The sequence below is a fragment of the Aotus nancymaae genome, unplaced genomic scaffold, assembly GCF_030222135.1.
Source record: "Aotus nancymaae isolate 86718 unplaced genomic scaffold, 86718_ANA_hifiasm-v0.15.2.pri h1tg000158l, whole genome shotgun sequence".
Lineage (NCBI taxonomy): Eukaryota > Metazoa > Chordata > Mammalia > Primates > Aotidae > Aotus > Aotus nancymaae.
This window is the reverse complement of record NW_026988573.1, coordinates 624,083-651,276: the sequence shown is the minus strand read 5'-3', so window position 1 is coordinate 651,276 and position 27,194 is coordinate 624,083. Positions and strand designations below refer to the sequence as shown.

General features: G+C 48.3%; 1 protein-coding gene across 2 annotated transcripts in view; it reads left to right on the top strand.

The window, feature by feature from the left end:
- Positions 1 to 27,194, top strand: part of AK8 (adenylate kinase 8) — a 159,085-nt gene that overhangs the window by 70,060 nt on the left and 61,831 nt on the right. For both annotated transcript variants that reach the window (XM_064371761.1, XM_021674102.2), the window contains one exon: positions 17,705 to 17,846. In XM_064371761.1, the coding sequence (XP_064227831.1) occupies positions 17,705 to 17,846 (142 nt within the window). The remainder of the gene's footprint in view (positions 1 to 17,704; positions 17,847 to 27,194) is intronic.

Below are 27,194 nucleotides of genomic sequence, written 5' to 3'. Positions count from 1 at the left end.
AATAAGTGCAGCTGGCTGAGGCCCCCTCCTTTCCGATTTGAGCGTTGGTGACATCCGTGACTCAGGGATCCCCTAGCCTGCAGGTGGACCCCACTGTTTGGGCTTGAGGGGTGGTGATAACTACATCCCTTCTCCATACCCTGAGTTCTGAACCCGTTAGGAGACAGCCCCCAGAGTTTGCTGAGAGCAAAGAATGGAGAATTCGGCTGAGAACCCAGGTCACAGTTGGGCTTAACATGTCCCTCCAAGGCCAGGCCTGGAGACAAGCCACCCAATGTATGGCCATACCCCAATGGTGGGGACAGGGAGACGGGCCCCCACGCCTGCCCCAGGAAGAGCCCTGACTGAGTGGAGGCAGACATGGAAGGGAATCCCTCCGCATTATGGGCCAGGGCCAGCCAGCGGGAGGTTGGGAGAGCTGGAGGGACTCAGCCCATCTGGGAGTGACTCTCCACTCTGGGGAAGAGGGAGGCTGCAGGGTGAAGGGAACAATGGAATTCAGCTTCCCAACACTGCCCTGCAACCAGAGGGCCCTCCCGAAACTGGAGGACATGCTGCTGTATCCCCCAAGGCTTTCAGAACTTCCAGAACAGGAGCCACCAGTTGGTTGCCCCTCCATACCTTTGGGGAATCCATGGAGACGTCCCAGATTTCCCTCTTCAGATCCTAGGTCTATCTCAGATAGCTCTGCCCTGAGTGCCAGCAGCATTCCTGGGAACATAGGGAATCACCAGCCACTCCCCTTCCTATTAGGAGTTTTCATCTCTGAGGTTCAGGAGCTTAGCAATTGAGATTATTGTAAGGATACGGAGACCTTGTCGCCACGGGGCAGAGGCTCCTAGCACCTCTGAGCTTGCAGACGTCACGGCCAGAACACCCTACCATCTAGCCACCCAGTGCAGAAAGCCCATCCTCACCACTCCCCAAGCCAGGCGCTATAGACTCTTCCAGGGTACCCCTCATTGCCCTCGTGGGTTCTGGACCTCCTCCTCTGGAGACTCCGCCCTGCCCGTGCTCCTGGCTGCTGGCCTCCCGCTGGTCTTTCACTGGGACCCCTGCCATTGCAGACTTGTGCCTTCTCTCCACTCACCTTGGAGCTGCGTGCCCCAGAGATGTGCGCTTTTGTTACTGTTCATCCCTGCCACCCTCGCAGTCACCGTCACCACCGCCGCCAGCTCAGCCGAATAGATCCAGATGTCATCTTCCCCCGGAGCCTCCTGCTCTTATCCCCCACTCCAGGCCTCCTGACGTTATGTCCCAGCCGTGACCTCTGCAGACTTAGTTATGTTCTTTTTTTGTCCTCACAGGTGCTGCCAACACCTCCTCCTTTCGAATCAGCAGCAAAATTAATAACTGTGCTGTTTTCCCATCTTCCCACATTTACTGGGCAAAGGACCCCAGGGCCCCATCTTAGCGCATCTTCCTCCCTTGATCCCAGGCTCTTGGTGACGGCACTGTGGACGGAGGATTGGGGAGATGCTTATTCTGTGCCTGGACTTTGAAATATATAGGTCTGACCTCCTAAACTCGTTGCGACTTGAGCTGCAGTGAACAGAACAAATTTATTCCCCAGGGCTCCGCACGTGGCGTTTTTTATGCAGGCAACCTCCATTACAGTCACCAGGAGTTTGCTCTGCATACAATAAACAGGGTCGAGCTTAAATCACGCAGCCTTAGTTGCCAGGGAGCTCCTGTCACTTTTACACCGGTACAAAACAAGTAAAAACGATTCTGGGCTTTTGGAAAAATAAGTTCTCAGCTGTTTCTGTATCATTCAGAGTGAGATAGTTGCCGCTGACGGACTCCATTGCCGCTGCGCGCTATGGTGATGTGTGCAGGTAACTCAAGCAGAGGCGCCACCAGGTCTCAGTTCTCTGCTTAAATCAGCGGTGGCTCACAGTGGCCACTACTGCCAAACGACGTCCTCAGCCCGATCCCCATAACTCCATTCCTACCAAAGGGTGTTTGAAAATCCTGAACTCTGGAGGCCCGGAGCTTCCCAAGGAAATCTGCCATTCTGTCCTTGCCACTTGGAATGTCTTCTTTCCCAATTCTCACTTAATATAAAACCAACCCTGCTCATGGGCCTCACTCTGTTGTTCAAACTCACCCAACGTAAAGAAGTCTGCACTGCTTTATTTTTAGCCTTTCTCATGAGAATTTTAGCCACAAATTAGGGCCCAGGGACTGTTAATGGTGCATATAACCTACTTCCAGGTTGCCGTTGTAATGCTGCAACGCCGGCTCTTCAGCCAAGAGGCTTGGCTTCTGCCCTGGCCCTGGGAACTGTTTTCGTTCTCACGTGTTGCTTGGACTTCCTCTGGAGAGTGGCTGTCCAGGGAGGAGATTAGAAACAGCCAAAGGCGGATCTTGTCCTTGCTGGTTTATGTCTTTGCCCCAAGTGCGCATGAGATGCTCATCTCAGTCTGTCCACAGTGCACTCAGAACGTGCTGGAACTGTGTGGTCAGGAGCCCGCCAGCCATGCCATGTCCCCAGCAGTGGGGATTGTGAGTTAGACTCTAACTTTTCTCCCTCCCTCCCTCCATCCGTCCCTCCCACCCTCTCTTTCTCTCTCTCTCTCTCTTTTTTTTTTTTTTAACAGAGTCTTGCTCTGTCACCCAGGTTGGAGTGTGGTGGCACAATCTTGGCTCACTGCAACCTCCGCCTGCTGGGTTTAAGCAATTCTCCTGCCTCAGTTCCCCGAGTAGCTTGAGATTATAGGTGCTCACCACCATGCCCGGCTAATTTTTGTATTTTTAGTAGAGACAGGGTTTCACCATGTTGGCCAGGCTGGCCTTGAACTCCTGATCTTATGATCCACCCACCTCAGCCTCCCAAAGTGCTGGGATTACAGGCGTGAGCCACCGCACCCAGCCCAGACTCTAGCTTTTCACATCTCCCGTCTCTCCATACACTGCGGCACCTGCCCAGCTGGCTTGTCAACCCGGTTACAGTGAGTCCCAACTGGGAGCTGCCCCTGTGCCCCCACCCCACCAGCATCTCCCAGCAGCTAAAGCAGTTCAGTTATAGGAAGGCCCACATTCCTTGGCACATACCAGACATACCCCGTTCTTATCTTCAGGAGAGAAGACAGCTATTTAATGGATAATGACTTTCTCCTAAAAGCGAGAAAGTCCTGGTGTGTAGAAAAGGTGATGTGGAAGACAGATCATTATCGAGTGTTACCTGCGCCCCTCCCACACCCCCCCACATTTCCTAAATATTTCTGTCTGGGAAAGGTCCCTCATGGCCTAATAGAACCTGAGAAAAGGCGGGAGATTTGCGAGAGGTTCAAGACGCCAATTTGCACCCTTTCTGGTAATGAGACCTCACCCCAGCAAATGCAGCCATTGCCATACAAACAAGCCAAACCAGCCCCAAATTGGGATGATGACGTGTTTTCAAGAGTCCTCCGAGTCCAGATCCCAGGAGGCATGGATCAGAGCTCAGCCAAAGTGCCTCATTTTTAAGGGGGAATTAATATTCTCATCACTAAATGCACACTAAAGATCGACAATAGACCAGCTTTTCTCTTTTGTTAAAAACTTGCAAAGAGTTGCTGAGTTGAAAGACAAAGTAAATCTCCCCATCTGAGGAGGAAAGCGGAATGCTATTGCTTGTTTTCAGCAGAGCAGCCTCCGCGAGCTGCAAACTGTCTTCCCGCGGAGGGGAGACCCTGAGGGACCTCTGCCCGTCTCCAGCAAGCCTTTGCATGCCGTGTGTTTGTACTCGCTGAAGACAGCGCATGACTCTCTAAATAATTTACAAGTTGATTAATAGACTCACAGGGGTATAATTAGAAGAGGGAGAGACAGTGGGTACAGTAACCGGTACAGTGCTTGGGGGAACAGGAGCCTTTATTTTTTTAAAGAAACTTTCTAGGGTGCTGGGCGTTTGAAGATAAGTTGGGAAGAGCTCAGTGCCTCTTCTCTTTTGAAGTGGAAATAGGACAGTTTGAATCCGTCGAGTTTAATTTTTCACAAGCTTTAGGGGCCCTGCAGTGCAACTCCCTTTTTATTATTGAAAAAACTCTACATTTTTCTTTCATTTTTCTACACACACACACACACACACACACACACACACACACACGCCAAGCGGTAAGTAATAAACACATTAATGTATCTTATTCTATGTGGATTTCCTTCGAGTTGCCTCCCCCAGGTGTGTCGGCCTCTGTCCCTTTGGCACCCCCCACCCAGAGCCCCCACTGTAGGGTGGTCTAGAGGTTGATTAATGGATGCCCCCTGTAATTTATGCATTTTAAGGAGGCTTCACCTCGGTCTGACAATGCTTTTGAAGTAGCTCCTTTTTTCAAGTCAAACTTTTGACTTTTCCACTGGGACCGCTACAAAGATTTCCTTATGGAAACTAGGTAGGAGGCTTTTCCAGCCCGAGAGAAAGCTGTGGCCGCGAGCAGAGCGGCAGGTGTAAAAGTGCTGTTTGCATTCCGAGGGCTGGAGGGCCCGGGAATGAGGACAGTTGGGGGGTGGGCACCCTTGCTTATCAACAGGTTTGTGCCCCCCGAGGGTCTTCCTCTTTGACTTCTTTGACTTTCATTTTGAAAGCGTGCATTGTCTTTTTCCAGTATGAAAACGATGCTTTGCCAGGGGGCGGCCTCGTCTCCAAAAGGTCAACAGCTTTTGTTCAATGGCTAGTCCAGTGGGAAAACTGAGGCAGCAAGAGATGCCAGATTCATTCATGCATCCATTCAATGACATTCTCTCCCCAAGAAGAATGAGCGCTGGGGGAGCAGGGCAGGTCTGGCCTGTGTAGCGCTGTTCCTTGTCACCTGGCTGGAGCCACTATTGGGGTGCAGCCAGACTTCCCCGTTGGGCTGAATGTCAGGTGTTGCTGTGTATCAGGCATCCAGATTAAAAAATGGAACCAAACCCAACCCAGACGTTTCTGGGAAGTCCAAGGAGAGCCGGAGTGCACGGTGTCATCCGTGCTCTGACCAGAGCTTCTAGAAGCGTTTCCCTCTCCGTGGGCAGCCCCAGCGGCTTCAGAGAAGAGCAAACCTTCAGCGCACTCAGCTGTGAAATTGTCTCTGACAGGCCCGACCCTGGAGGCCCCAGGCCTTCTTCTCCAGTCGGGAGGTCTCTCGGTGTAGCCTTCTGGGCAGCCCCTGGCATGACCAGAGCTGTGCTCCTGCCCCTCACAGACACCTCCCCCTCCACGGCAGGTGCAGCTTGAAGCCTCTTTCCCTCTGGGAACGTCCTCGCCTGACGGGAGCTGACACAGGGGCTTTCTCTTTGGGCTGTGAGGGGTGGGGAAGAGGCGGCCCCAGTGACCCTCTGCAGCCTCTACACCTATGATTGGGGGCGTGGGACTTGCTGGGGTTTGTCACCCAGAAGCTGGCTCTCAGGTTTCCCTGTGCCAGGGAAACGGGAACTTAGCACAGCATCCTTAGATATGGAGGGAGGGAAGCGGGGACCACACCTTGCAGCTTCACACCTGTCGCTGCTGCTCCGGGTGACAAGGGCACACCCGGCAGAGAGGGCGATGGGCAAGGTGGGAGCAGAGGGACACGGGAGGGGGACAGGAGAGGGAAGAGGCTTCCTGGCATACAGAGGGACATACCTGTTCCCACCCTCTCCTGGGGAAGAGCCTGTGGAGGCCAGGGGATGCGGAAGGCAGGGCGCGGGGAACTCCAACTCCTCACCCACAGACCTTATCTGATTTACCCCATCCACGATCTTGACTGCAGAACTCTGACATCCTCCCCGACTCTGGTTGGTTTGCTGGGAGATGAGACGGCCTCATCTGGGACCTCCTCACCCAGGGTCCCCCTGTTTCTGCTCACACAGTCTGCCCGGCCGGCTGCTCCGAGGGCTGAGGAGCCAGCCCCACAGGGCTCATGGCAGGAGCTCAGCTAGGTTAGTGGAAGAGCGAGCCTATGGCAGTTGACCTGGGTCTCTGTGGTGTGGACAATCCCAGGACCACCTGCCCCAGGCACCCGGGGCCGGAAGCTGCCCTCCACTGTCTACGTATCTGTTTAGGTGAGGCCCCTCTCCACAGGCAGCCCAGCGACTTCAGATAATTAATCTTATAGGAACAAGGAGGAAACAGGTCACAAGGGCAGCAGGCAGCCTGAAGGGTTACTAAGGGAGGTGAGTGACTGTCACTCCCAGATGGGAGGGGCCATGGCTACAGCTTGGGTTCAGAATCACACAGACTTGGTTCCCATTCGGACTCTGCTTCTTCCCGGCTGTGTTACTGGGCAAGCCACGCGCTCCCTCAGAGCTCCCTTCAGCTTTCCATCTGTATGTAAGGCGAGCTTTCCTAGGATCCCATTTGTCAGCTTGCTCTGTATGAAGGGAATTGTGTCTGTAATTCACTGTTTAGTTACTATGGTCACTGATTACAATCACTGATTACTCACCATGGCTGTTAACAAGAATGGAATTGCCATCGACATCATCTTACTTGTAGTAATGGTACTCCCAGCAAGTCCTGTTGGTGTGAATGTATTTTATATGTGGGGAGTGTTGATATTTATTTATTTCCTGTGACTGCTACCAGCTTTGGGGGCCCAGTCCCTGTGGTAACTGGGAAGTGACAAAGCTCCAGTCTGCGTTACTCTGATGCTCTGTGATATGGTGTAGCTGTGTCCCCACCCAAATCTCTTGATTTTGAACCGTAGTCCCATAATCCTCACGTGGCGTGGAAGGCACCGGTGGGAGGTCATTGCATCATGGGGGTGGTTACCTCCACGCTGTTCTCGTGAGAGTGAGTTCCCGTGAGATCTGACTGTTTATAAAGGGCTCGCCTCTGCCCCTATGTGTTTGCTTCCCCTTCTGCCATGATTGTAACTTTCCTCAGGCCTCCCCAGCCTTGCAGAACTGTGAGTCCATTAAACCTCTTTCCTTTATAAATTGCCCAGTCTTGGGTATGTCCCCCAGTTATCTCTTGTAGCCTAATAAGCTATCCCCCAATTTATGGCATAGAATGACCCCAAGTTTATTATGTTCCTAATGTAGTGGGTCGGGGTTGGGGCAGGACATGGCAAGGAGGCTTCGACTCTGCTCTATACTGACTTGGGCTTAGGTTGGATGCCTTGAACTACCTGAGAGAGCTGGGCTGGCTCACCCAGGGGCTTCCATCTGGATCTCAGTTCTCAGTTCTGGTGTCAGCTTGGTTCCTTGCTTCTTCTCCATCTTGTGTCCGCAGGGCTGGTGGGTGCAAGACAGATTCTTCATCACCATGCCTGATGCCTGGGAGGGCACACTTGGAATGGCATCTCCCTCCTCAAGGCCTCTCCATAGGGCCGGCTTCACCTGCCTTGTCACTTGGTGGCTGGCTGCCCCGGAACAAGCACTTTGTAGAGGTCAAGGGCGGCAGTGGTTGGGGTGGAAGGTGGGGCCAGCGGCCAGGCTTCCCATGACCTCACTGCAGACACCTCAGCAGACGCTTCTGTCTGGTTCTACTCACAGAGCTTGCCACTGGATCCAGCCCAGATTCCAGGGAGGGAATTGAGACACCCCCCCACCCCGCCCCGGGAAGAGTAGCATAGAAGGCGTGGCCGTCTTTAATCTCTCACACCGGGGGAGGCTTGATGTGCGAATTTCAGTTTTGTTCAGGATGGGCTGCACCACCTGCCCCGGAGGCAGCCACAGCCTCAGCAGCCCTCAGGAGCTGGGTCCCCAGGTGACATCAGGCGCCACACAGGGGCCTACCGATACCTCTGCCCAATGCTGTCCTCGTGAAGAGGAGGAAGCCCTGGTTAGAAGGTAAAATGAGTTGCCCAAAGGCAGGCTGCAAGTGAAATGCAGAGTGCAGGGCAGAGTTCGGGCCTCTAGTCCTCATCACCACAGTGCTCCTCCGAAAAGTCAGGTGCAGCAAGCAGCCCCAGCGCTGCATTGGCTGGATGCAAATCCAAGCTCCACCACCTGTGAGCTGTATGGCCGTGGGCAAGTCACTTCCTCTTTCTGTGCCTTAGTTTTCTAATCTGTAAAATGGGATTCTGTAACTACTTCTTTTGTAGGGAGAAAAGTACATGAATTAATGTTTCTATTAGAACAAAGACATGCTTAGAACAGGGTCAGGCTGATCATATGCACTACGGCATACATGCTTGGTGAATCAATATACTATCAGATTTTTCCCTCCCAGAAAACTAGGCTCATGGTTCTGTTGCTGCTGTCTGCTCACAGATTGCGTGGGCTATGGCATCCTCGCTGCCTTTGAGATGTGGGAGAAAAAACTGGTTTTAAGCCCTTAATTCATTCACATGGAAGGAAAATCATGTTCCTTAAACTCTCTGATCTGCTGTGTACACTTAGTGAATACATCACACTTTAAAACAATCCAGTTCATATGCAGGCTGGCTGACCTCTGCTCATTTTCCCAGATACTTTGATATTCCATTGAAAGATGTAAAAATGTACTTTAAAATAAGAATTATCAAATATTCTGTGCAGTGTGGCTAGCTGAGCATTTCCAATAAAGAAGTCTTACTAATTTGCTAAGCGATGTACCAGTTGTTTATAGAAGAATGGTGATTTTTGAATGGTCTTTTTTCTCATCTAAAACTTCATTAGAACTGGCCGGGTGCGGTGGCTCACACCTGCAATCCCAGCACTTTGGGAGGCCAAGGTGGGTGGATCACTTGAAGTCAGGAATTCAAGACCAGCCCCATACCTACTAAAAATACAAATATATATATATATATATTAGCTGGATGTGGTGGTGTGCTCATGTAATCCCATCTACTCAGGAGACTGAGGCAGGAGAATCTCTTGAACCCTGGAGGCAGAGGTTGCAGTAATCCAAGGTCGCACCACCACACTCCAGCCTGGATGACAGAGCAAGACTCATCTGTATCAAAAGAAAGAGGGAGAGAGAGAGAGAGAGAGAGAGAGAAAGGGACAAACTGAAATGTTCACTGTTGGGCAGCTCTGCCCCTCAGCTAGATATGCCAGTGCCATGTGGGCACCTCGATCTTGTCTTTACCTTTTGCCTAGTAGACATGGTAAAGGGAGTGACAGAAAGTGGGTGACCCTCTCCGAGGGAGGAGGGGCACAACATGGCCTCCTGGTCTGCAGGGGCACCCAGGGCTGATGTACTTACTTCTCTGGACTTGACAGAAAATCCAATGTTAAAAAATTGTTATTTCCTGGCACCATTGTCTGCCAAACAATTTTAAATGTTGTTAAGCAGTAGAGATTAGAATAGAAATGCTGGAGCTGAAAGAACCATGGAAGACATCTGTTTCATCTATTTGGGAAACCAAGGCCCGGCAGGTTGGGGGTTTGTCTGGGGCAAGTGACTTGAGTTTCCCAAAAAGCAAGCTAGATGCAGTGTGCTTTCCCCTCCCTTAGGAATTGCACGGTGCAGCTGATGGAACAATCCTGGTTTCTCCTCATTATCTTCTCCAGGGTTTAGGAATGTTCTGTGCGTTGCTGGCAGCGTTCCTTGGGGCTGCAGTACCCATATTTCGCCAGCAGGTGGTAGTAAATAACAAACAAACGGCATCACCCGCGGAAACACCTGGCGCCAGGTCCCGGCACTCGGGCGCGGCGTGGCCTTCAGGGCACGCTGGATTTCCGGTGACAGCAGCGAGGCAGGCTTGCAGGCCCAGCTGCCGGGAATCAGTGCTGTACCGAGAGTGATCGCCCCCATAGATGGGAGGCGTTCGGCTTTCCTTGAATTAAGTCAGGGCCTGGCGGGATGTGAGCACCACTTCTTTCAAGCACCAAGTTGTGAGAAATGGAAATTAAAAACAAAACCAAAAGCAACCCCTTTTCCTCCTCCACAGTCCTGTTCCTTTTCTAAGACTCCCTCGACCTCCTGGATCCTATTGGGTCCCCTTCAGGAGGGGCGGGACCCAGGGACCAGGAACTGTGCTGGAAGGATAAAGAGAAGCAAGTGCTGACTGCCCCACGAACGCTGACGCTCACCTCGATGTCAGTTTCAAGGGGGGCTTGAAGGAGGAAAGAAGTTACAAGGGGCAGCTTCGAGCGAGTGTGAGGATGAGGAAAGGGAGGGCGGGCGTGGTGTCGGTATGCAGGTGTGTCTGTGTAATGAGGGTGTGTGCTTAGTGGACTGTGTGTAGCTGGGTGGGTATACAGTGTGTGTTGTGCATGGGGGGGTGTGGGGGTATGCGGGTGTTTGTAGCTGAGTGCATGAGCACCTGTGTGTGCACGTGTGCCTGTGTGTGTGGTGTGCCAGGTGTGGTGCACGTAGATGTGTATGTACTGTGGGGAGTTTATGAGTGTGCATGGAGGGCTGGCGTGTGCAGGGCACGTGCAAGGGTGTGTGGGGAGGTACTCAGCTCTTTCTGATCTGCCCGAGGGTGCCAAGGAGGGTCACACGGCTTACTGTGGGTCCAGCAATCAACCTTGGGGTGTTTTTTTACCGTTAAGCCACTGGCTGAAGGAGCTGTTTTCTTTCCTCCCTTTTTTGTCCTATCTTTATGTGCCACCCCCAGCAACCTTAATGCCCCTCCTATCATCTCCCCCAACAGAGCCCCAGGGACAATAACTGATGGGCAGAAAGCCAAGGTCCCTGCAGAGCCAGCTCTGCCATGAGGACAGCAGGCGGCAGCATGGCGCAGCAGAGCAGGGGAGCTCCAGTGCCTGCCGGGAGACTGGGAGCCGGCCTGGGTGCCATCTCAGGGCCCTTTCCTGCTCGCACCCATCAGCTCTGGAGCTGGATGTGACTGATGGTGACAGAAGCCAGACCCACAGCCTGGGAGGAGTCAGTGCCGCCCAGTTCCATCTCATGGGTGTTGGGACTCCTCTTGGAACGGCTGTGCAAGAGCGAGCCGGATGGAATCCTGGGCCTTTAGACAGGACTCCTTCCCCTTGGAGATGGGAGGGTGGGCCAGGGGCCGCGGTGGGGGGTGGAGGCCTGGGAGCATCCCGCTTGCCACCATGGCTCCCCATCTACCCCCATGCCAATCGCCAAGCACACCCAGCCCCTTGGGGAATAAATGCATTGAGATTTTAATAACCTGGAGGTCAGCTTGAGGACTGCCATCTTTTATGGAAGATCTTGAGGGAAAAAACAAATCCGAAACTGTGTAGGGTGGACTTATGAAATACTGGGATACTCATATCTTGCACTTGGCTAAATTTAGGGTTGACAGGGCATTCCAGAGAGGCAGCCCTTGGCGGTAGATTGTATGAAGGGTGAGATGTTCACTGTCAAGCCCAGAAATCGAGCCTGAGGCATCTGACTTGATGGGGAAAGACTTTAGACTGCACTGAAAGATCTCTATCTGCGAGCAGGAGAAAGGGCAAGTGGACAGCGTTATCAAGGGGACTCAAAACTCCTGACAGAACACAGTAAACGAGAAGCAGCTGCCTGTGTGCTGAGCTGGCCGGTCAGACCACGTGGGGCTGGGAAAGTCAGTCTGTAGCAGACAGGAAAAACCAAACAAGCCGCAGCAAAACAGGCTCCGAGCCTCGGAGGCAGGGGCTTCAGGGTTCACCCCTCACCCCTCAACCCTCGTGCTGCCAGAGGAGAGACCCGACTGGGAAAGGTCGGTAGCCTTTGAGGCAGCACCCAGTGGGGGCTGTTGCTTGTCTTGACCCAGACGGAGACCCCTACCATGATACAGGACCCCTCTGTGCTGGGAGGGACCGGGGAGCCCCTTAGCCATGAAGCCCCGGTAAGGATCTGTGAGCAAAAGTGTGTTGCTGTTCCGTGTAAAAAGTTAGAAGTCTTGAGCGAGGGCCAGAGGGAGCTTTCCCAGGACTACCCAACTCAGGCAGACGTGGGCAAGTGTCCGTGGCGCCAGGCTTCTGGGCAGAGCCCCCGGAACTGGTGGAGTTACAGGATGGAGGCCACCCACACCCAGATCCCCCTAAAGAGAGAGCCACTCATGGCCTTCTCGGGAGATTGCATCCTTTCCCACTTTGGGAACGGTCTCTCACAGCGGCCATTTCAATCTCTTTTAGGCGTTAAATGGTTTCCTTTCAAAAGCACACCACATTTTTGGTGGAAAACTTTAAACACATCTAAAAAGTAGAGGGAATAGAATAATGAACCTGGGGGACCCATCGCTAGTATAACCAAGCCATGTGCTTGTGGCCACCCTTGGTGCAGCCAGAACCACCCCCTCCGACCCCAGAGAGACCCCTCCCAACAAACCCCGGGCACCAGCGCCTATTCTTTTGGCTGCATATTTAATTCACGACTGGGTGGCCATGTAGAGATAAATGGAGGTCCTGAGAGGAAGGCTGTCTCTTGGTGATTTTCTGTTCCCGCAGTACCTGATTCGGTGCTTGGTGAGAAAAGTCCTGGAGTTCTCTGGCCCATGAACACTTGAGGAACTCAAGAACTTTCTGGTGTTTGGAAATGGGTCTCTTGTTTCCTTCCTCCCTTCCTCCCTCCCTTCTCTTCCCTTCCCCTTTCCCTTCTCCTTTCCTTCCCCTTCCCCTTCCTTCCTCCCTCCCTCCCTTCCCTTTCCTTCCCTTCCTTCCCCTTCCCCTTTCCCTTCTCCTTCCCTTCCTTTCTCCTTCCTTCCCTTCTCCTTCCTTCCTTCCTCCCTTTCCCTTCCCCTTCCTTCCTCCCCTTCCCTGCCCTTCTCTGTCCGTCCATCCGTCCTTCCGTCCTTCCTTCCTTCCATCCTTCCCGTTTATTAGGTGCCTTCATCGGCCCAGTGCTGTGCCAGGTGCTGGGGTATAGCAATGAGCCTGGCTCTCCTGGGGGCATCCCTGCTTTCTCAGGGTGGAGGGTTGGGTGGGAATGCACGTATTAGACAGATACTGCATCGATAATTACTGACGTACGCTTGTGATGAGGCCGTCCGGGAAGTGCTGACTGCCGAGGCTGTGTTTCCTGCTTCCTGCAGACAGGGGCTTGTTTGGGTTTTGGCTCGAAGTGGGAACCAGCGTGAGCATTCCCTTTCTTCCTTAATCTTTTGGAAATTCAGCCCTGCCTGCCTCCAACGTCCCCAGCACTTCCTACTTCTGTGACCGCTGCTTTCCTACCAGGACTGTGTTGAATTACGTCCTGGTCCCCTCTCACCTTCAAGACCCTGGGCTCCATGAGCAGAGGGATTGGGTCCAATTCATGGAGCATCAAGTGGTGGCCACCTCCCTCCTTTGTGTGTGTGTGTGTACATAGCATGTATATATGTATATATATATTTACATATTCACACAGGAATATATGTTTAAATTAGACCATATATACAAGCCATTTATTTACCTGCTTTTTTCTTTTTTTTTTGAGACGGAGTTTCGCTCTTGTTACCCAGGCTGGAGTGCAATGGCGTGATCTCAGCTCACCGCAACCTCCGCCTCCTGGGTTCAGGCAATTCTCCTGCCTCAGCCTCCTGAGTAGCTGGGATTACAGGCACACGCCACTACGCCCAGCTAATTTTTTGAATTTTTAGTAGAGACGGGGTTTCACCATGTTGACCAGGATGGTCTCGATCTCTTGACCTCGTGATCCACCCGCCGTGGCCTCCCAAAGTGCTGGGATTACAGGCGTGAGCCACCGCGCCTGGCTACCTGCTTTTTCTTGTTCTGTCATAGACTTCTGCCTAGACCTGTCATAGATCTCTTTCCAAGTTAATATAAATAGAGATTTTTTAAAAAGGTTGTCTAATATTCTATTGCAGAGATGTACCTTCTTTGATTTAATCTGTCCTCTGTTGGTGGAGAGTCTAGATTATTTCCAGTCGTCACTATTATAAACAACACTGAGATGGACATCTTTGTATACACATTTTTCCCCCTCTGTGCTATTATCTCTTAGGTATAAGTTCTTAGAAATAGGATTGCTGGGTCAAAAGACATGTACATTTTAAGTTTTGATGCAAGTTGGGAAATTCCCTCTAGAAAGCTTTGTCAACTAACAGGCAAAAAAAAAAAAAAAAGTCTCATTGTATTTCTATCTTCCATTTTTCCCTGGAGTCAGCGTTCTCCCTGGTCGAGAAACTTTGCCTCTATCAGTTTGTAAGTGACCAGTGTGAGGGACTCAGGGGCTCCAGGCCTTTGGGTAATGAGGCAGCAGGACAGTTAGGGGCATTATGGGCCAGGGGTCAGGGTCCTGTCCAACCTGGTCACCAGCTGGTTAGATGACCTTGGGTGAGTCACATACACCACAACGTCTTTGGGCCTCAGTTTCCTAACTTTCCTGTGAGAGGTCAATGGGATGCCCTTCCAGGCGCTCAGAAAGCTGTGGCTCCAAAAGTCAGATCACCTGCGGTGCAGCTGGGTTTCCAAGCCAGACCTGATTATTCAAGATAGCAATCAGAGAATATTTGGTCCAAAATAATCCTCACCCCTAAGCAACAGAGGCCTGAGTGGGCCTGCGTTCTCAGCAGGACTCGCCATTCTGATCTTAGCCAAATGCAGTCTCCTTAGAGGCTGTCCTAGGCGCAGCAAACCAGCAGCCTCCCATCATTCGGTTGATTTTCTTCACAGTACCCGTGACTCTCAGAAGTGCTTATTTGTTATCTGGGTGACGTTTGTCTCCCCGAGAGAACGTGAACTTCAGGAGCCTGGGGGCCTTGGCAGTCAGCTTGCTGTGTAGCTGTATCCCATGCCACGCACAGTGCTGGGCACAGCCCAGACGGTCAGCAACTACTCACTGGGCGAATCGTGGGGAAAGGATTATTTCTGTACTGGTTTCTTCTTTCAGTGAAAATATCTGTAAATGTTAAAGGTAGACCTGGACTGGAAGGCTCCGTAGCAGATTCTTACCCCACGTTGTTTTAAACCTGTGTTTATTCATGCTGGCAGAAAATGCGAGGTCTCTGGATCAGAGGACAGACCAATTATTTATTCACACAGTAATCTCTGAGCTGGCTCCCCATGGCCCAGTTCCTCACAGGCAGTGTGGAAGGAGCCAAGTGCACCCCGAGTGTACGGGGGGCCTGTGGCAGGAGGGGAGCCCCAACATGCTGACTCTTGGATCTTATAGGTGACAACATGCCAGCTCCCTCCTGAGGAACCGACTCGTGGGGAGAGGAGGAGGAGGTCACTAGGTTTACAGTCATTTGAATGTAAACAAATGTCTGGCGGGGGCAGGGCGGGGGGGGGGGGCGGGGCAGACGTCCCTAAGTCTCTCTGGCAGTCTCTGTCTTTAACTTCCAGGGCTCGTTCTTCATCTGTCATTGTTTATCCCAGGTGCCAGCAGGCTTTGCTGAGATGCCCTGACCACGGGCAAGCATGAAAATATTCATGAAGCATCACTTCCTAACACGCATCTCCTGAATTGAAAAGTAACAGCCACCACCTCTGAGCGTCAGCTATGTGCGGGAATTGTAAATGTGGGGTGAGCCGGTCACGATGGGTCCCGTTATCCTCTTTCAGCAGATGGGAAGCTGACACTCAGAGAGTGAGACACTGCCTGGAGAGGAGTCAGGAAGGAAGGGAGGAGCTGAGATGAAACCTAGATTTGTGAACGCCCCAAGCCCATGTTCTCCTCTACCACCTGGCTTCCCCAAAGTCTGGTCAAGTTGGTTTGAAGAGAGTTGATGAATTGTGGTGAAGTGTTTGAAAAAAGGGTAGGCTTTGGCCAGGTGCAGTGGCTCATGCCTGTAATCCCAGTACTTTGGGAGGCCAAGGTGGGCAGATCACGTGGTCAGGAGATCGACACCATCCTGGCTAACACGGTGAAACCCCGTTCCTACTAAAAATAAAAAATAAAAAAAATTAGCTGGGCATGGTGGCACGCGCCTGTAGTCCCAGCTACTCTGAAGGCTGAGGCAGTTGAATCACTTAAACCCGGGAGGCAGAGGTTGCGGTGAGCTGAGATCATGCCACTACACTCCAGCCTGGGCAACAGAGCAAGACTCCCTCTCAAGAAAAAAGAAAAAGAGAAGGCTTCTATTTATTCAACATCTACTATGTGCCAGGCATTGTTCTAGGCAGGGAAGAATGGGAGAGAGTGGTCCTTTATTCTCATGGGACCCACCCGTGAGATAAGAGGCAGACATTAAACAAAGAATCACCCAGAGAGAAGTGCCCTTGTGATAACAAGGGTGGCAAGTGAGGGAAGATGAGAAGTGCAGGCTGGGGGTTGTCCTCAGAGACTTCCCTGGGGAGGGAACATCCCACCGTGGCCCTGAGGCTGAGCTTAAAGGTGTGGGAGGAGGGTGTTCTGGATGGAGGAGGCCGCACGTGCGTGGGGAGGTGCAAGCTGGAAAGATTACCCGGGAGACCTTGGGAGGCCCTGTTGGCCCTGGAAAGGAGACTGCTCTTTATCCTCGGAGCACCGGGGAGCCACGGCAGGTCTGGAGCAGGGGAAGGGATGGGATTTACTGTGGCGACTTCTCATTCACGCTGGTAGCCAGATGTTCTTGTTAAAACAAAGCCCTTTTCTGCTCTTTCCTGGAGACTGGGGAAGAAAGGGTGAAGGACAAGGAGAACACATTCGGGGAAATGCAGATTGCTTAGAATTAGGTTTACGGGCTTTTTGGTGACAAGAGCAGTAACCCAGCAAGTCACGGCCACCGGGGAAACGGCTGTTGGTGATTTTTCTGCATCTCTTCCCTGTTCACCTGGCTGTCAGCCTGGGGGGCCCTTTGGAAGGTTTCAAATGTGTGCTTCAGGCCCGCTTGCTAGACCCCTGGGCAGTCGGTAGGAGGGTAAGCAGGCAGCTTCCAGAGAAACTGCCAAACTCACTGCCACCACACCCCTAGGAACCAGCTCCATGCGGGGCCACAGTCATGGCAAACAAAGGTAATATTTACCAAGTATTTCTGGAAAATGAGTGCAAAGTGCAGGAAATGCAGTGCAAATTGCTAGAATGCAGTACATTAGCAACACAGGACATTTAATGAGTCTGGGAAGAGAGGTATGAATTTCAGGAAAATGTCAATTGCCACAATGTAAACAAGAGACTTCTTAATATCTCATTCTCCATAGGACTTCATTTCAGTCTTTGGTTATAACTAGCGCTGTGATTCTTGGGAGAGACTCCATTCTAAGCGTCAAGGTGGAGGAGAATTGGAGAATTTTGGGAAGGAGGGGAGTGGGGGTTGCTAATTCGTCACAGACTAGCAGAGAACTTTGGGGGCACTGGCACAATCCCATTTGAGGAAAGGTAAAACTGCAACTGGGGCTGGCATTCTTCTGTGAAAAGTGTTTGCTACAAAAACTGGACCCATAGCGGGTGCTGTGGTCTGAATGTGTCCCCCAAAATTTATATGTTAAAATCTAACCCCCAAGATAATGGTATTAGGTGGGACCTTTGGGAGGTAATGAGGTCACAAGGGTGGGGCCCTTGTGGATGGGATTAGTGCCCGTTTAAGGGAGACCCCAGAGTGACTCCTCACCCCTTCCACCTGGTGAGGATGAAGCTAGAAGGCACCATCTATGAACCACAAAATAGGCCCTTTCCAGGCACGGAATCTGACTTGATCAGCCTCCAGAACTGTGAGAAATACATTTCTGTTGTTTCAAGGGCACCCAGTTTCTAGGATTTTGCTGTAGCAGCCCGAATGGAGTAAGAGTGAGGGACAACTGCTTACCTCTCACCGGGTTGCAGGTAGGGAGGGTATCTTGGCCAGGTAAGGGAAAGCCTGAGTCAAGGTCAGCCAGTGTATTTCCCATCTCACACAGCCCCATTGCTGGGACCAAGGAGGGACCTGGGAAATAGGCATTGACAGCCTTGTCCAAGTGGCTACACTTAGACCCACTTCTTCAGCAGCTCAATCTGTGGTCAAATAAGCTTAGGAAGCCCAGGACTCGTAGGCCACAGGCCAGCAGGGTGCTCACTTGTCCCCCTTCTCTGCAGTTCCTGATGGCCTCCTCATGAAGGTGCTGAGCCAGCGCCTGGACCAGCAGGACTGCATCCAGAGAGGCTGGGTGCTGCACGGCTTCCCGAGGGACCTGGACCAGGCGCACCTGCTGAATATCCTGGGCTACAATCCCAACAGGTGAGCTGCCCCAGCCAAGCCTGCAGCCCATTATTCCAAATGAACCCCTGGGCACCCTCCCTGCAAGGCTCGGCTGAAGGGATCTGGGTTACACCAGCCTTCATGTGTTCTTGAAATGGATCATCTCTTATTACCCCCATTCCCACCCACCCCATCTGCCCAGTGGACTAGGAGTTGGGCTTGGGTTCAAATCCTGGCTTTCACTCTCCGTGCTGGACCTGAGCTTCCTCATCTGTAAAACAGTAATAAATACCAGTCTTGCCTTCCTCGGGGGAATTGTTATACAAATCAACAGATGTTTTTTCTTCTGCTCTTTTTAGAGTTTGATTTTTACATTTAAACCTTGGATGCAGCTGGTATTTATTCTGATGTGAGTATGCAGTATGAGTCGCCTTTATTTTCCCCAAATGGTTAACCATTTGTTCCGAGTGTTGAATATCATTGGATGTTCTGTCTTCCCTCTACTAGTTTGAACTCAAGAGCTCATCACATTGTATATATTGTGGAGAGCAATGAAGCCCACCCAAGTGAAAGCAAGCAAAGGCTATTTAGTCTGAGCTTGCAACAGCAAGGGGTCAGCCACTATCGCTTGGCGTTTCAGCAGAGATTCACAGGCAGGCACTGTAGGTGAAAACGTTCTCCTGGAAGGTGGGAAAGCCTTCAGTTGTACTGTGCCCCAGTTGGAGGCTGTTGGCTTGGGGGAGCTGGGTGGGCTAGAGGCAGAGCATCCTGCATGCTTGCTTAAGGGAACGTATTTGGTTTTCTCTGGTTGGTGGTACTTTGAAAATGGTGGCAAAAATGAGGGAAGCGGTCAATTCCTGATCAAGTCCTGGCCCTTTGGGGCTGATTGCTGCAGATTTTGTGGTCTGACTCACTGGGCAGGTTGCCGCAGATTGTGGGTTTCACGTCTTTTTTTTTTTTTTGATTTATTTATTTTACTTTAGGTGCATACTATATCTGGCATTTCTCCCCATGTTATCCCTCCCCACCCCCCGCTGTCTCTCCCCTACCCCCCCAACTACCCCCAGTGTGTGATGCTCCTCTCCCTGAGTCCGCATGTTCTCATCGTTCAACACCCACCTATGAGTGAGAACATACAGTGTTTGGCCTTCTGTTCTTGTGTCAATTTGCTGAGAATGATGGTTACACATCTGTTTTTATATGTGGCCAGACCATCAAACTGCGTGTTTAGCCTCTCAGTATACTGGGCCTGTTTCTGAACTCTCTCGTCTGCGTGTCTATTTCTGCAGTAGTACCGCTCTGTTTACTCTAGCTTTGCCATATACTGTATTTCAATAGTCAGTGCAGGACAAGGCCCTCTCATACTCTTTCGTATTGTCTATTTTATATATTTATTATTCCAAATGAACCCTATAATGATTTTATGACGCACAAAAAGAAACTGCCGTTGAAATGTTAGCTGGAACTGCCTTATGTTTTCAAATTGGCCTGTGATATGGCTTGGCTCTGTGTGCCCATCCGAATCTCACCCTGAACTGTAATCCCCACATGCTAGGGAGGGACCTGGTGGGAGGTGATTGGATCATGGGGAAGGTTTCCCTCATGCCGTTCTCATGCTAGTGACTGAGTTCTCACGAGGTCTGATGGTTTTAAAGTGTGGCCCCTCCCCGCTTGCTCTCTCTCTCTCCTGCCGTCATGTAAGATGTGCTTTGCTTCCCCTTTACCTTCTGCCATGATTGTAAGTTTCCTGAGGCCTCCCCAGCCATGAGGAACTGTGAATCAATTAACCTCTTTCCTTTATAAATTACCTAGTCTCTAGTAGTTCCTCATAGCAGTGTGAAACCGACTAATCCAATCCGTTCCAGTTTGACGTGGCTATATCCCGTCTTTGCTTCCCAGTGAAAATATCAACACTTCCTTGGAGCTGACACTTCTTATTTTATTTCTAGGGATATTATCTGTTGTCCTTCTTACTGGTATTATAACAAGGTCTTTTCATTCCATGTTTTCTAAATGGGTTTTTCAAGAGTATAGATAAGACCATGATTTGGGCTTACTTATTCTGTACTCCAGCCACCTTCTCAAACCCTCTTCCTGTTTCGGAGAGTTTTTCAGTTGATTCTCTTGGGTTTTTCAGGTAGATTATCATGTCATCTACAAATACCCATCCTTTTGCCTCTTCCTTTTCAATATTTATACTTTTCATTTTACTCTTGTTGGGCGGCACTTTCAGAACAGGGTCAGATCGACAGGGTGATTTTTTCCTGACCTTAAGGTGCTGCTGGAACTGTGCCATTAAGGTGCTACTGGCTTTTGGTTTGAAGTGCATACAATTTGTATGAAGGTAAAGAAGTATAGCTCCATGATTTAAAATCTCTGGTTAATGTTGCATTGTATCAAGAGCTTTTCAGCACCTTTTAGGAAAAATGTTTTTCTCTTTTTGACATATTGATATAATAAATTATGTTAATAATAGTAAGCCAGTCTTTTGGTCCTATAATAACTGGTTTGGTCATGGTATATTATTCTTTCTTGGTATATTATTCTACTGCTTGTGGCAGGTAGAATTTTGACCCTTATGACTTTTGCCCCCCTGCTGTCTTGCCTCTGAACGTTATATTACATGACAAAAGGGACTTTGCAGATATACTTATGATTACTGATCAGTTGACCTTAAAATGGAAAGGTCATCCCAGACTATCTGGGTGGGCCCAAAATAATCACACAAACCCTTAAAAGCAGAGTTCCCTCCTGACTGAGGGCAGAATAGGAAGTCAGAGAGATTTCTAAGCATGACAAAGCATTGCTGGCTCAAAGACAGGGGCCATGGAAAATGTGAGAAGAAATGAACTCGACCAGCAAACAGTGAGCCCCGGGTGAGAACTGCAGTCTGGCTGATACCTTGACGCAAGCCCAGTCAGACTCATACCAGACTTCTGACCTACAAAAACTGCAAGATGATAAATTTGAGTATCTTTTTTTCTTTCTTTTTTTTTTGAGAGAGAATATCACTCTGTCCCCCAGGCTGGAGTGCAGTGGCATGATCTCTGCTCATTGCAACCTCTGCTTCCAGGTTCAAGTGATTCTCCTGCCTCAGGCTCCTGAGTAGCTGGGATTAAAAGTATGTGTTACCACGCATGGCTAATTTTTGTATTTTTAGTAGAGACGAGGTTTCACCATGTTGGCCAGTCTGGTCTCAAACTCTTGACCTCAGGTGATCCACCCACCTTGACCTCCCAAAGTGCTAGGGTTACAGGCATGAGCCACCATACCCAGCCAAATTTGAACATCTTTAAGCAGCTGAGTTTGTCATGTTAATGGCAGCACAAGGAAATTAACCTGCTGCTGGATTGTATTGGCTACAATTTTATTTAGTTTTTTTTTTTTTTTTTTGCGTTAATATGCATATATAATATGGATTAAAATTTTGCAACTTTCTTGTGTTTTGTCAGACTTTAGTATCAGTTATATGATAATTTCATAGATTTTCTTTCTTCCTCTATATCTGAGAGAGTTTAAAACTCCAGCAGTAACTATTTTTTGGATCTGGCACTTTGGGGCAGAGGTAGCTTGTTAACAATTTGATTGATTTTGTTCATGGTGTTTGGTCAATTTGAATTTCTCTCTTTTTTTGTGCAATTGGTCTCTTCCTAAAAAATCATCCCTTTCCCCTGTCTTTAAATATATTGACATAATTTGAATATCTTGTGCCATTAATTTTTATTATGTTTCCTGCATTTGTTTGCTTTATGTGTTTTGGTGCTATGTTATTTAGTGCATAAAGGTTTCTGTCGGCTCTGTGTTCATTGTGACATGTATTATTGATGAAAGTGACCATCAGTGACAGACACTTAATTATCTACCCCAAAATTCATTCTAGCTTTCCTCCTCAATAACAAAAGATCAATTTTCAGAGGAGTACATTGGTGTCTGAAAATAAAAGATCCCATTTTCCAGTCTTCTTTACAGCTATATGGAGCCACAACACTAAGTTCTGGCCAACGAGATATAAGCATACAGTTGTGTGGTTCTGAGAATCTAACTCAGCTGGAAGGTGTTAGCTTTTGTTTGTTTTGCCTTTCCTTTCTTCTTGATTTTCCTGAAGTTAATAATCATCTTGCTTTTCCACTTGCCTAGTTTTCTTTGTACCTATTAGTTAACTATTTCCATATCTCCTTACAGCCTTTCAGAACAATTTCCCACAAAGTCCATCATATTATGTAATCCATCGGTTTCAGGTCTGTTTGTTTTTTTCCTTGATCACTCCCGTTCCTCTCCTGTTTGGACTGTTTTTTTCCTAGCCTTACTGCATAGTTGATCATCAGTGACTTTTCTTTACCATAATCAGAGGAATTCCCCTTGGCTTTCTTTTGAGTTGGAGTCTCTGTTTCCTGGGTCACTCATCTTCCTTTTATATACCCCCTTGATTTGACAAAGCATAACCTCCAGTTGTTTCTGAAGTTAAAAAAGATGGTTTAAAAGCAGTAGGCTATTACACCTGCAGCCCACGTGTTCTAAATTGAAGAAGAAGTCACCCTTTATGCCTGTATACAACAATCATTTTGGGATTGCCATTCACTACTACACTGAAGATTTTCTTTACCCCTCTCCCATATTAGGTATTTTATTTCTGTATCACATGACTTCCTTTTTCTTGGCTTACTACCTTGTTTTGGTTGAACACATCTATCAGTAACTTCCTGAGAAAGGGTGTATGGGAGGTAAATTTGGGGGAGCCCTACATATCCGAAAGTGTCTACCTTCATGCGTGTTGGATAGATTGGCTGGTTGAGAAATTATAGGCTGGAAATGATTTTCCCTTAGAATTTTGAATCTCCAGTGTTGCTAAGAAGTCCAATGCCAATTTGATCCTGATCCTTCGTAGGTGACTTTTTTCTTTCTGTGAAAGTTTGTAGGCTCTTCCCTTTGTCTCCAGGGTTCTGAAACTTCACAGTGAAATTTCATTATATCCTTGGTATAGGTCAAATTTACTCCACTGTACCAGAAATTAATCTGGAAATCTGTGTCCTTCAGTCGTGGGACATTTTCTTGAATTACTTTGTTGATTATTTTTTTATCTTTTTTCTGTTCTTTCTGTAACTCCTATTATTTGGGTATTAGATCTTCAGAACTGGCCTTCTACATGTTTTAAAAATATCTTTTTTCCATTGTATTTTGTGTGTATGTGTGTGTGTGGTCAGTAATTGCTTTTTGTTTTGTTTTGCTCTACTTTCTGGGAGATTTCCTCAACTTTCTCTTCCAACATTTTTATTGAATTCTAATTTCTGCTGTTGTGTTTGTTTATTTCTATAATATTCAAGAACTTTTTATTTTCTGAATATTCCTTTTATAGTTTCTTGATCTTGTTTCATGGATTTTTTTTTATCTCTTGAAAATGTTAATGACTGGCACAAAAGTAGTCATGAGTTTTGTCCCATTACTTTCAAAGGCAAAAGCCACAATTGCTTTTGCACCAACTTAAAACCTAAATGACCAAAAAAAAGAAAAAGAAAAAAAGAAGAAAATGTTAATGACGCCAGGCGTGGCGGCTCACGCCTGTAATCCCAGCACTTTGGGAGGCCAAGGCAGGCAGTTTACAAGATCAGGAGTAAATCATCTCTACTGAAAATGTAAAAAATCAGCTGGGTGTAGTGGCACACACCTGTAATCCCAGCTACTCGGCAAGCTGAGCAGGAGAATTGCTTGAACCCAGGAGGTAGAGGTTGCATCGAGCCGAGATTGCACCATTGCACTGCAGCCTGGGCAACAGAGCGAGACTCTGTCTCAAGAAAAAAAAAAAGGAGAGAGAAAATGTTAATGACATATTTGATTTTGTTAGGAGGATGGGGAGATAGGCTTATTTTCCTTTTCTTTTCTGCATAATCAGTTTCTATTGAATTTGTGTTTGTCTTGAGCATATTCTTTCTCAGCAGAGTCTTTTTTTCCCCTTATATGTTGGATTACCCTTGGATGTTTGCTCATGTCTAAGAATGGGAGACTAAAAAGTGATTTGGAAGCTCTGAGTGCAGGGACAGAGCCCATAGGCTTAGTCTTCACTATAGGATGATATCATTTGTGCAGAACCCTCCCACCAAGTGTCAGCATCTTTAGATCTTTTCTTCTGGGCTTCTAGATTCCCCAGAGAGGACTCATGCAGTCTCCCGCTGGAGGGTAAAGGCCTTGCTGCCAGGGTCTGGGGCTCTGGCAGCGAAGCAGGACAGTGGGAAGGGCAGGGGAGGGATCTCACATACTGCATGCAGTTTGCATACTTCTACCTGATTCCCCTGTGTTTGGCATAGACTCGGGCTCTCCATTGTGCTTGGCATTCTTCAGTCCAAAGAGCCTGTCCTTTATCCTCTCTAGAGAATAAATGTTTAATTTCTTCCCAAGTGGAGGAGACACATTCGCTCAGCTGGTGGAATGAGGAAGGGATCTAGGACTCACTCTCTTCTCAAACAAATTTCAACCAACCCCCCTTATTTTATCCGCCAGTTCCCATGTGGCGCCTGTGCCTGAGCCTTCTGAGGATTTTCTGGGGAAGATGGGCTGATTCTCAGCTTTCCTACTGCTGACTTAGGGTTGGCGTTCTGAGGCTGCCCCAGCTCGCTGCCTCTGCTCCACGTCTGCTTTCCAGCATCGAAACTTTTGTCTGATTGCCTTCCTCTTCCCTGTTCTCTCTGCCCTTGTGGGTTAGGTTTTCAAAGAGCCTATCCTGTCATTTTTCTGAGGGATTTGGGGAAGAAACAAAATCTGGCGTGGGTTTCAAGAAGCCATTTTTATCTGGAATTCAAACTCTGCTTTCTTTGTTCCATTTTGCATGTTCCTAAGTTTTACTTTCAACTATTTTGCTTCTCTTATTTTTTGTTGATGATACAACTAAAAAGCTGTATGGAGACTCTGGACGCGTGGGGCGGAACCCATTGACTTTGTCTTCACCGTGGGCGGAATGAAATGGGCTTTGATGTTTCTTCTTCCACCTGAATGTCTTTTTCCGTGAATAGTTGTGTCTATCCCACTGATTTTTGCTTTCCTTACTTTATTTTATGCTTCATTACGGTTTCCTTTGCTTGCCATCTTTTCTTTATGGAATGTGTTTTCTTTGAGTATTTTTCTTGTTATTGTTAGCTTCCTACCTGCCCCGCTTCCATTAATTTAGAAGAGAATCTCTTTGTAGTTCTTCTAATAGTCTCTTCACCGTGACTTGATTAAACTTTATTTCTCAGTTTGTTGATTTTGAAATGCAGCAGAATACCTTGACCCCTTCATATGAAAGATGTCAAAAAGGGATCACCTCCTCTTCCCTCTTCTCCATCCACTCTCCATTTTGGGGGAGCCAGGGACAGACATATCCTGAAATTTTTCTGTGTCTGCCTGTTATACACAGATTATTGTTTTCAATCAGTATTAAGCTTTTCTTTCTAGAAATATAACAATTATATTCTGTTTTTAGCTATAGTGACTATACTTATAAAGATTTTATTCTCTCTAAAACTGGATTAAGATTTCAACACCAGCTGTTTATATAGTTTAATCTCTTAATTTATTAATTTCGATTTTATCTTTCATTTGAACGGATTATGTCTTTGAGTCATTTCCGGCAAGGGTACATAGATACTAAACTTCCTGAGTTCTGACATACTTGAGAATGTCTCTCTGTTATTTTTACTTGTAAATAACATCTGGCAAAGAATTCTGTGATCATCTTTCCTTCTCCCCTGCAAGTTCCTCCCCTGCCCTCATTGTTCCAAATCACGTCAACACAGTCCTTACCTTAATCCAATCCGCAAAGTTCCCTTCGCCAGGTAAGATAACCTATTTACAGAACCTGGGGATTGGGAGCTGAGCATCTTGGAGTTCGGGGCAGGCATTATTCTGCCTTTCCCACAGTTGGACTCTCCTCAACTCTGTTTGAATGACATCCCTAGAATTTGGGCTACAGAGCTTTCCATTGCAAGACTGAAACCTCTGTTTAGGCCCAGGGCAGCAGGGATCTGACAGTCTTAACCTGAGCATCCTGTTTTACTACTGTTATTCCTGTGAAATTCCAGGGACCGAGTACCTGAGGGCTAAGCGTCCACCCTCTGTTCTTCCTAACACAGTTAATGCCACAGACGTGGTGAATGTCACAGCATCAGCTGCGTAGCTTATTTAAATATATATATATATATATATATATATATATATATTTTTTTTTTTTTTTTTGAGACGGAGTTTCGCTCTTGTTGCCCAGGCTGGAGTACAATGGCACAGTCTTGGCTCACTGCAACCTACGCCTCCCGGATGCAAGCAATTCTCCTGCCTCAGCCTCCCAAGTACCTGGGATTATAGGCATGTGCCCCCATGCCTGGCTAATCTTATATTTTTGGTAGACCTGGGGTTTCACTGTGTTGGCCAGGCTGGTGTTGCACTCCTGACCTCAGGTGATCCACCTGCCTCGGCCTCCCAAAGTGCTGGGATTACAGGCCTAGCCACCGTGCCCAGCCTGTGTAGCTTCTTTATGAGCTCATCAGCTACCTGAAGATGAAAGGTACTGGGGAAAATGCAAAACAGTCACTTGAAAGAAGGCAGGGGCAGGGTGTCATTAGCAGCTGGGGGAGAGAATCTAGTGCTGGTTTTCTGAATCCTGAGGGGAAAAATGACTGTTTTACTTACTGAGCCCAACACCAGTACTACAAGCCCAACACAGGGGAGGGCATACAGGGAGGAATATTCAAGAACTGATTCGATTTCGGGCAGGGTTGCAAGGAAATACTCCTCTTTCACCACGGAGTGAAAAATCACGTTTTAAAGACTTAGTAAATAATGCCCAAATTTAATTTTTTTGACCCTAGGGCAAAGGACAGGCAGGAACAAAAAATCTTTATTTACAATGTAGATTGAATCATGTGCTGCTGTTTAATCACCCTTTTGTAGTCATTGAGGGTGTATTTTCCCTCCTCCTTTCTCTTCTCTATCTCTTCCATTTCCAGCACCTTAGCTTTCAATTAAACATTTTTATGATTAACTCAGAAAGTAATTTTAGCCATAAACCTTCCAAGTTCAGATACAGGCTAAGAAAGAGAGAAATATTCTAAAATGAATCCACCTAGCACCGGGATGACGATCAGGACTGTAATTCTGGTTCGGTTGTGATGCCAATTATAAAACACTCTAGCTGTGGTGTTGCTGTTTTTGACACCAGGAGGAAATCTTGACAGAATTATAGCCTGGAAATCAATCTGGGAATACGATATAGAAATCTATAATTCAGATATGAAAACAATGTACAAAGGCTCTTTTTTTAGGAAGGTTCGATGAAATTAGATTAAAATAAATTTACATATATATCAATTTTATTATTAAAATATATTCACACTAGTAAATAGAGTTATTGGGGAAGGGTAAGCT